The sequence below is a fragment of the Phyllostomus discolor genome, chromosome 3 (genome assembly GCF_004126475.2).
Source record: "Phyllostomus discolor isolate MPI-MPIP mPhyDis1 chromosome 3, mPhyDis1.pri.v3, whole genome shotgun sequence".
NCBI lineage: Eukaryota > Metazoa > Chordata > Mammalia > Chiroptera > Phyllostomidae > Phyllostomus > Phyllostomus discolor.
Window position 1 is genome coordinate 176,886,153 of NC_040905.2, and position 10,730 is coordinate 176,896,882.

The following is a 10,730-nucleotide window of genomic DNA, read 5'->3' on the forward strand; positions in this document are numbered from 1 at the left end:
TGACTACTGTGCCTGACTCATTGGGAAGGGTAGATGTCTCAAACTCAAGCTTTAACCAGACTGCAACCTATCTACCTGGAGTAACAAAAGAGGCACATGAACAAAGTATTATTATAGACATCAGAGTAAAAGTAGGCAGTGTGACAGCCTCCTGTTGGAGCAGTCATGGAATGCCTCGAAGTAAACAGGCAGTGTTGTTACTGGAACTGGACCTTGAAGGATATCGAGGAAAACACAAAACACATTTTAGACATGAAGAAGAGACCCATTTGGCTGGATTACAGGACCTGGAGGGAACGGGAAGCAGGTGGCCAAGTGAGACTGGCAGGGACACTAACTAATCAGGGGCAGACACAGCCGCTGTGAGTGATAGGCAGAGGCAATTACTGGAGTAGGAAGTCAAAATTTGAAAGAATAGACATACCAAAAAGGTCAAAAGACCCAAGCCCCTAAAGGTGTTTTGCATTCATTATCTTAAAGATACTCCCTCCTTTCAGGGCTACAGTTCCAGAAGTGTTTGGAATGCATGGCTAGTAGTCTGTAGAGTGAGCACACTACACCCTAGGGCCACATACGACAAGCCAATGTGGTGCACTGAGAACGAGAAATTTATTTTAACCTCTCCACTTAATTTTCCTCTTCATTATAAAGGTATATTTATATAGCTTATAAATGTATAAGAAGTCTGGTGATATGTTTTCAAACTTTTTACTGGCAGGCTGCACAAAATACCGGACTAATAATATGGTTAGATTGGTAATGGTGCTAATATCAAACCTAGCCTAGGACTGTACATGTGTGAAAAGAGGGCAAACAATGTACTCATGGTTATGATTTCATCTGTTTAAAGGCAAGCAAATGGAATTAAACTTAAAAATGATTTAAAAACAGAATTATAGCCCTGGCTGGTGTAGCTCAGCAGACTGAGCACTGGCCTGCAAACAGAAAGGTCATCATTTCCATTCCCAGTCAGGGCACATGCCTAGGTCGTAGGCCAAGTCTCCTCACGCATCGATGTTTCTCTCCCTTCTTCTCCCTCCGTCCCCCATCTCTAAAAATAAACAAAATCTTTAAAAAAAAACTTTTTAAAACCCAAATTATAAAATAATAAAATATAGACCTGTACAAAATCACAGGATTTTTTAAATTTTTATTTTTTAATTTAAGATTGTCTTTATTTTTTAGAGAGAGGGGAAGGGAGGGAGAAAGAAAGAAACATCAATGTGTGAGAAAAACATCGAATGGTTGCCTCTCTCATGCCCCAACCAGGGACCTGTTGGGCAACTCAAGCATGTGCCCTGACTGGGACTCGAACCTTTGACCCTTGGGTTCACAGGCCAGCTGGGCTCAACCCACTGAAAAACACCAGCCAGGGCAATCACAGGTAATTTGATAATATTTTGTGTCAACATTTCTTGGACTTGCATAAGAAGCATTATGGTGACTGGTCTACCAACTATTTGCAAAATAGTTTTGCAAACAGTTTTAAAAACCATTTTTTTAAACCAAGTGAATGGCAATAAATGAATATATTCATTTATTTCAAAATTTCAGTGTAAATTTTTTTCACTTTTTGGGTCAAACCATGCCTCAGAAAATTAGAAAAATCTCTCCCACACCTAAGTGCCTACGCCCACTCTCTCTCTACTTACAACACCAAACCATATACATACAAAAGTCCTATGGCACATTTCTCACTACAGCCTAGTGAGGACTATGTTGAAGGTATACATGGCTAATCTTGTCAAATAAGCTGACAAACCAAAACAGCTATCTAAAATTTAATTGTAAACTATATACCCAAAATTTCACATTAAAGGTACTGAGAATTTAAACGTTAAAATAATCTGAAGCAACAGTGAGCAACAGGGACTGTAAGGAATGGGGGGACCGAGTTAATCAAAGCCTTAATAGAGAGAACCCAGTCAGTTTCATAGTTTCCTCCAATTTAATCCACTTCTGGAGACCAAAACAGTTTAATAACTGAAGAACAAAGACTCAGATCTATGGAAACTTTAAATGGTTCCATGAGCCAGTAACTGAATATGCATAAATCTTCAATTTAACTACCATGCAAGATGACTTAAATATTTGCTCAGGGAACAGCTTTTTTTCCCAGTGTTTCTTAACAAACACTATTTGGAGGAACACCTTAAATCCTCTAACCAATAACTCTCCTCCGCAGATACACATGCGGTGCTGGGTTCCAGTGGGGGAGTGGTGTGACTCCCTATCATGAAATGAACCAAACTTTAAACCTGCCTTGTCTAAACCCTCCTTTTTCAGACAGGAAAACCAAGGCCCAGGCAACATGTTCATGACTTGGCCAGTAACTAAACGAATTCCCTAATTAAGGCAACTCCAAGTATTTTACACCAAAGCGGACCCTGCAGGTCGCCACAGCTCCCAATGGGCCCTGCATTCTACCTCTTCTCTGCTCTCCCTGTCTGAACTTACCTCCCTCGCCTCACCCTATTCCCAACCCTGCCAGGTCCTGACTTTACATATTCTGTTCCCCTGGGAGTTTTGGCACCAACTTTGAATTTTAAAAATAGCATTTTTTTTTATCTTGAGTACTAAGTTTTTTAAGTATCTCCCTTAAATTCTGTGCCCAAAGCAAATGCCTTACTCACCTCACCCTAGTCAGCCATGGACAGAAACCAGCAACTAGCCCAACTGCTGAAGAGGATGGGTAGGTGCAGGTTAACTTAGTAAGGACGCACCCTGCTTGCCGATAAAAACAAAGGTGAATCTTGGACTCAGCTCAGAATTTGGACTCTCGACGCACAGGAAGCTTTATCTTTTACTTATGCTTGTAAAAGACAGGCCTGGGTAATGAAAATGAGGTTGGGGACCACTCCAATCGTGATGACAGCTACCCTCTTTGTATTACAAGATTAACACCTGGTGAAGCTTAACTCTAAGTGCCTGCACTCCAGCTAGTCATTTTCCATTTAGAGGACACTGACTTAGGGGGAAAAAAATCTCAACGTGAGAAACTGCAGACAGAGAACACAATGGGTTAAAAAACAGGAAGGAAGATAAAACTTTCAGACAAATACTAAGAGAATCACATCTATGGAACTAACCTACAGGTAGTAAATCCCTAAAGTTCCACCTAAACACTTAAAAAACTACTAAAGAACAACTTATTTTTTTGAGACACTTCAAAGCACATCAAAACTGTGAAAGCAGTTCTTCACAATTTACATGGTCTGAGACACTGTGCTTGCTGAAATATTGCCTGGAAATGGAGCCTGGAAACGTTAAGCTCTCATCGGGTTTTTCCTCTTTCTCCTCTTTCCACCCTAAGACCAGGATCGAAGAATACTCTTCCCTCCCTTCCAGAGCTGGTCCTTTCATTCAAATTCATTACAACCCTGGAAAACCCCATGTGCTCACTCTGCCTGCTCTTCAGAATATAGGCCCAGTGAGACAAAGTGACTGACCAAACCCACTGCATCACTGGGTCTCAACCAGGAGTCCTGGCCACAGGTTTCAAATTTTCTTTTATCTTTAGACATTATTTTAACCTGCAGACAGTGTTGCCAGGTTGATTACAACTTTCTACATACCCATACCTGTGGCCCCCACAGATCAATCAGTACTGCTAATTTTCTTAACTTTTAGAACATATATCTAGCCCCAACGTGTCTTGTAAAATCACGAAGTTGGTCAGCACAAAGAGTGAGAATGGGTGAGACCTGCAGCTAGGCAGACTTGGGTCACTACACAGAGGCCAAAGGATGATTCTGCCACTGGCCTCACCCTCAGGAAAGAAACACTGAATTGAGGACCAGGTACCCAAACTCAAGCTTCAATAGGTGCTCAGCCCTGACAATGCTCACACTCTGAACATGCGCCCACAGCTGCAGGCAGAGCAAAACACCCACCCCCAATCCACTCCACAGAATGAAGCAAATCACTTTTGAAAACTGTTCAGTGCTATAAAAATTCAGGCCACTAATGACTACTTATGGCACGGCTTCATCAGCCTGCTGAAATGATACACAAGTGGAATAAATAAGGCTTATATATACATTTACAGTGCACACTGTTCCCGAAAATATCAAATGAGGTAATATGCCACATGACAGGGGGGAAAAAAGCCTTTAAAATTCACATTGCTAAACACAACAGGCACAAACCTCAAAACAACCAGACTCACATTAACCTGCTGGTTTTAATTGTACCCTAACACTTCAGTGGCATCAGAATTGCTTCAATTTTCCATGAGAAGTCTCCACCTCTCTTATATAGATAGCCAAAATTTTAAGATCTACCCAGAGAGAGATGGACAGGCAGAGATTAATAAAAGTTTCAAGGGGAAAAAAATCGTCTTAATGCTATAACAAAAGACTTAAGTATCCATTACCATCTCTATGCCATTGACTTCTCAGGAACCAGCCACAAGTGGGAGCAGAACAAGTAAGGGGAAGACTTATCAGGAAGTGTTGACACAACATAAACAGAGACCGTGGGCACCAAACCAAGTAAGGAAACCACAATTATACCATTCTTGACTTGGACGCACTTCCACTTTTTTTTCCCACACAGAAAAGTCTGGTGAGACTTGACACTGCAATCTCTAAAACTCATTTCTTCAACAAACTTGCTGAAAGGTGGGAAGGGGGAGCAGTAGTCACACTGGAGATAAATCTTAATAACATTAAAGCTCTAACCAAGGAAGTTTCCCCATTACTGCATTTTTTTCAGTAACAAAGATGTTGTCAGAAATGACAATTTTTTTGTGTCCCCTGATGATGCCTTGCTAGCATTTGGTTATAAGCCATAAAGCAGGACTAATTTCAGCCTGTCAGGAGTCCCGCTAATGCCCAGTTTCCCCCTAGAGAGAATTCCTGTCAAATCTAATGAGAGCTCCAAAGGCCCTCTCTACAATATAATGAGCACTTAGGCCATGCTGGTGATCAGGCGGCAAAAAGCATCAATTTGAGCCTGGCTACACCCTGGGGGCCAAACGTCACCAGTTTTAATAAGAATTATGATTACTAGCTGTACCAAATGTCTCCTCAGAACTTATTATTAATGTGTGACATTCAGAAGGATGTTTTTTAAATGTAAGGCCACTTTAAACTGAATTATAGTACTGCTTTGCATACCACTCTAGTTTAGGGTCTGTCAGCATTTACAATATAAACTAAATTTCAGGGGGCTGAATACCCTACTATGAAGACTACAGCATCTCTCAGCTTTTCACATTCTTCTAACTACTGAGCCAATTGTGACCATCAATTGCCTGATGGAGTATAGAAACTTACTAGAAAACTATTTTTGCACCATGGGGATTCCTGGCTCTTTTCTCCCCTTTTTCTTTCTTCCTGAATGATAAAGAGAAAACTCCACCATGAAACTTACAGGAACCCAAAAGAATGACACGCCTCCTTAGCTCCCCCAGTCAGTCTAGCACCAGCACATATTACACACAACTGGCATTCCCTTGTAAAAGAGTTGCTGAGGTTATTAAATCCTTTGAGAGTTTATGAATTTAAGAAAAAGCTTAGTCACCTCTTACTCTTGCAGAATATTGGTTAACCAAAAGGGTGGGGGAGGCCTTAGGGTTGGGCAGGTTAGAACTTCTTGACCAAGCTTATTTGCATAATGTACTTAAATGACCATATATCTTCCAGGCCAATTAAGATCAACAAGTTACAAGGTGCCTCATCAGGCACTAGCCATTTAAACACACAAAAACAAAGGCACAACCCCAACATAAACTAAGCTATCAACTCTGCAAATCAGAATAAAATCAGCATTTTTAAAGGCCCAATTATATTATCGATGAAAGGCCCTGAACTTCACTTTCCAAACACATATTTGAGAACGAATCTAATGTACAAGATGATAACTTAACATTATGAAACCTATGATGAATTAAAAATCAAAGAGTGCAGAGTTACAAAAGCAGAATTCAACTCTGAAACACACTTGCTTAATGAAAGTCTTTGAATATAAGGAAGATCTGAAGGCTGAACTAATCAATTTCTCCACTGTGCCCCAGCCGGTCAGCCATGCTCTTTAATTTAATGAAACAAGGGTTTGAGATGAAATAGCACATATACATCAAGTAAGAATTGTATTGTTGCACTTTGAAATGTGTCCAACTGTGCAACTTCATCTGATGATAATTTTTTAAGAGGCAATCGATTTCTAAAAGACTTATTGTACCAGCGTCTTGATGAAAAAGTGAATGTCAGCATATCTCCAGAATACTTACACCCTGCCATTAATGCTTTCTTTGGCAGACAATGACTACTCAATCGAGGGTCCTTTGGGCTGAGCAATCATTTAGCTTTTCTTCTCTTATGAGGTCCTTAGTGCCTTGTTCCAGCTCAATACTCTTTTTATACACCATTATAGTAGCCATAAGTGTGAATTTTATGGGAACTTGCAAACTCATAGTCATAGCTAGAGCTTTCCAGTCACTAATCTTTTCATGCTTTTAAAACCACCACAACTGAAGCAACTCCCAACATATGCTGTGGCCATAAAGGAAGGCTTTTCTTCACCTCCAAACCTGCACCAACTGAGAAATTTTTCAAGAACATGTATGCTATTAGCTACTAATCCTGAGTATCACTTTATGCAGCCCCAAAGCATAAAGAAAATTCCACAGTTAGTCATACACCTTGTTTAACCTGATTTGAAGATGGGAGTGTCTCACAGGTCCACACTTCTTTCCAAACCTGAACAAAGACATTAGCTCTTCTCAACTTCATCAACTCTACAGAATACCCGTATCTTTCAAGGAGAATATAATCTATCCAGGTGGAAAGGCAACTCAAGAGCCTCCATTCCTAACTGCCTATAAACAAGCTAGTTTACATTTCCAAAGCACCTCTCACCCATTCATTTAAACGTTTTGTAACTGTCTTGCTGCAGAATACTACCACCAATTTGCAGGAAGGGAAACCAAGGCAGAAAAGTGGCACACAACCCCCCTCCTCCCCCCCACTGGAGGACAAAGCCAGTGTTAAAAAATCATGACTCATTTGTCATTTCAACTTGAGATTTAACCAAAGCTTACCTGTTTATGCATTTCTATGTTTAATCCATATGACATTTCATAATACTGTAAAAAAAAATCAAGCATTTCATTAACTCCTGTTTTACAGTTCTAAGAACACATATTTGCTCATATTACATGAAAAGGATACCTACCATCACATAGTGCCTCTGCATTTCTGTCTTCTCACTCGCCAGTTTCTCACATTCCAATTTAAGGCTACGAAAACAAAACAGGCAACTTAATGTAAACATTATGTCACTTGTTTTAACATCTGCCTCACATATTTGCACTTCAAGTAAAAACACAGACCAATTTGGAACAGCCATAAACTATCTAGATAAACACCCAAAAACTTTGTCCTTGCATTTACAGAGAAAAGAAATTCAGTATTTGTATACAGAACATCCATTCGGCTACTATCCTTTTTCTTCTTGGTGCATACCTGGTCAGAGGACAAGAAGGAAAAATCTGTCAAAACCTCTGATCTACCCAGAAGACTGATTCCTCCTGATGGTCACCGGTTCACTCCCACTGCCCTCCATCAAAGTTTGCTTCTCTGGACTCCACCCAAACCTGGCCTTTGCACAATCTTCAGTCTCAGGCAAAAGCTGTACTCTTTGCCAACTCAAACAGTCTCTAGGTTTGAAAATAACTGTAAAGTTACTTCTACGATTGTTGGCCCTTTTTAAAACCTTTGTTTTTTAAATCCATGCCAAAATATTTCAAGCAGGTACTGCAATAAAGTGGGCTGCAGTCCCCTCCTGCTTGGTTAAACGCACTGTGGGCAGGAATGCCTCAAGCTCGAGATTATTATCTTCAAGTACACAAAAGGTCAATAATCAGAGAGCCTCTGACAAAATAAGAAAATTCACACTGAAGCATCTGTGTGCTTTTTCTCAAGCATGACAAAAATAGAAACTGTCATTATACAGTTACTTCTTAGCTCTAATCAGTTAAGACTTAAGAGAAACAAGAGAAGAGACTAACATCTCTGGAAATCCACTATGAATGGATTGTTTTAACAGTTTTCACTTATGAACTTTATGAAGTTGGTCTCACTAGATAAAAAACTAAAGCTGAGATGGGTATAAATGTGACTCCAATCCCTCTCCTATCCAAACCAACCCAGAATGACACCAAAGCAAGGGAGCTTTCCCTTACACACATCCACCTCCCCCCACCCTCACTACCAACGCTGGGCACAGCTAAAAAGCATCTAGCTTTCAATAATGGACTTTGCCTCAGACCACCCAATTCTCTAGCATGGCAAACAGTGATTTCAACACTGGCTTTGCCTCCCTGAACTCGCACTCCAGGGCTGGGTCACCGACTGAACCAAGGTTTTAGCTCAGCCTGTTGCAAAATAAATAAATGAAGTGCAAATATTGATGGTTCTCATGCAACTCCTAAATAGACTCCCTGGAACAGCAGCAAACGGGTAAAAGGGAAACAATGGGAGAAGAAGACAAGAGAAGGGGCTGCCCTGGAAGAGCCAGGAAAGGGGGTAACAAGAATGACAGGTCTTTACTGTGACTCCACACGCCACCGCCTGGACGCGTGTACTAAGTACAGACGTCGCCGCTTCCACCGGGCTAGACAACGAGGGGCAGCGGGCTGCCCGGGCGACCATTCGCCTGGCACGGCTGGACACGCACCTGTGATACTGAGCCTGCAGAAACTGGAATTCCTCTTTAATGCGGTCCAGGGACTCCGGAATAGTGAACTTGAAGGGCTGGCCTGCAGCCTGGTGCGGCGTCTGAGGGCGATCGTGAGGGGGACCGAGGGTCGGGGGGATGCGGGTGGATGGATAAAACGGTAAGTCAGAAGACATAGAAGTGGGTTGGACATAAACAAAACAAAGTTAGAAACGGCAAAAAAAACGGGGTCCTGAACTCGAGTTTGAGCTTTCCCTTGGGGAGGGAGAAACTGGACCCTCCTCCAACCCCCGGCAACTAGAGAGGCCCAGAGTCTCCTCCAGCCTCCAGGAAAAGGGGCTCCCCGGCAGCCGCTGAGAACCTGGCCAGACTGACTATAACGCCACCCCCTCCCCCACGGGGGGCGATAATGACCCAGGGGACCAGAGGAGAAAAACAACTCCCAAACGCTCTCCGTTCCCAGAGTCGTCGGGGCCACCTCCAGGCACGCCGGAACGGGGCCTCATTGACATGCAAATAGGCGAGACAAGAAACAAAAGGGGGGGCGCCCTACCCGCCCCGGGGAAGAGGGAGGATGTGGCTGCGGGAGCGAAACCCCAGCCTCTGCGGGCTCCCCCGCCCTACTCCTACTCGAGTCTAGACGTCAAGTAGGAGGGGGCCCAGAGAAAAAGGGGGGAAATTGGGAGTTTAAGCCCACAATCCACTCCAGGAGGCATGGGCCTCGGACCTCCCAGCCTTACACTCCCAGAGGGAAGCGGGGTCCGCCAAAATGTAGCAGCCACCCGCCCCCCTACGGCGAGGAAGCGAGTCTTCTCTCCCACCACAACCCTGCCCCCCAGCCAGCCGCGCCTCACCGGGTGCCGGCTCTGCGGGAACATCGCTCTGGCGGCGGCCGCGGCTCTGTTCCCGGGTAACTCAATTCTTCGCTCAATTTCCAACTTTAATCCCGCCGAGTAAAATTAAGCTGTGAAGCCAAGCAAAGGCGGGACGCGTTGAGGGCTCGTTGGCCACGCACGCAGACGCGCTCGGAGGGACAGGCTGGCCACTTGGCGCCGGGATGCTCCTTTCGGTGCGGGATCCTCCGTTCAGGGCCACATCGCAAGGCACTCCAGGCCCGGCTGCACCAAAAACCTCCGCGGCGATGCGCCGTTCTGCAACTCGCAGGCCTCGGCCGCTCCGGCGGAGAAGTGAGAGCGCGGTGATTTCAGCCCGCTCCCGTAGGCGATTCGCGTCCGCCGCAACCGTCCCGGGCAAACAAATCCAGACGGTCTGCCTCCTCCCCGGGTTTTCCCCGCGGCGCTGGCGGCGGGCGAGGTGCAGGTGGTACCGCGCCTCCGACTAACCCCACACAAACCTGGTGACGTTCAGGGCCGAACCCCGCGGGTCCGGGTCGCGCCTTCGGCCGGACGGTCGCAGGACCCCGAGAGACTTAAGTGAGTGATAGGGAACCCGGTGGAAGGCTCCGCGCCCAGCGCTCTGCAGCCTCAATCCCGGCCGAGGAGCGCTGAATGACAGCGAGGCGGGGAATGTGCTGAGAGGGCGTCCGGAGGCTGCTCCGATCGGTCCGTGCGGCCGGCACTCGATGTTCTCCGCGATTGCACAAACCTCCCAGACCCGACGAGGCTACTCTGCGGAGAGCAGTCCCGGGGCCACCCACTGTTCCTCGAGGCTGAGGCGCATCCGGGAGCGGTGCCCGGTGAACACTCGCTCCGCACAACCGGCCCGGCTGCTTCGGACCCTTCCTCCGAGCCCCTTCCTCGGTCCTCTGTCCTTCCCTTCGTCTGTCCTTCTGTAAAAGGACCTCCAGCCCGCTGCAAAGTTCTCTCACTACCCGGGGTAAGACATCCACGAGACAGTGGCGAGGAGAGCAGGAGTGAGCTCCGCCGCCCCGCCTCCCTGCCTCCCTCCCGGCCGGCAAACTCCGCGGGCGAGCGCGGAGTAGTCGCGACAAGCCGCAGCCGGCGGGGGTTAAGTCGCCGCCGGCCGGCGGAGGTCCGGGCTGGTGGCACGGGTCCCGCCCGGCCTTGAAAGGGTGGGGGTGGTATAGT

At 45.4% G+C, this 10,730-nt stretch overlaps 1 protein-coding gene across 3 annotated transcripts in view; it reads right to left on the reverse strand.

Annotated features, from left to right (window-relative positions):
• TLE1 (TLE family member 1, transcriptional corepressor) overlaps positions 1-9,674 on the reverse strand; it is an 83,222-nt gene extending 73,548 nt beyond the window's left edge. For all 3 annotated transcript variants that reach the window (XM_028507105.2, XM_036021773.1, XM_028507090.2), the window contains exons 1-4: positions 9,537-9,674; positions 8,683-8,783; positions 7,180-7,243; positions 7,046-7,090 (exon numbers count right to left, since the gene is read on the reverse strand). In XM_028507105.2, coding sequence (XP_028362906.1) covers positions 7,046-7,090; positions 7,180-7,243; positions 8,683-8,783; positions 9,537-9,560 — 234 coding nt within the window. In that variant the 5' untranslated portion in view covers positions 9,561-9,674. The remainder of the gene's footprint in view (positions 1-7,045; positions 7,091-7,179; positions 7,244-8,682; positions 8,784-9,536) is intronic.
• Between the last annotated feature and the right edge of the window lie 1,056 nt (positions 9,675-10,730).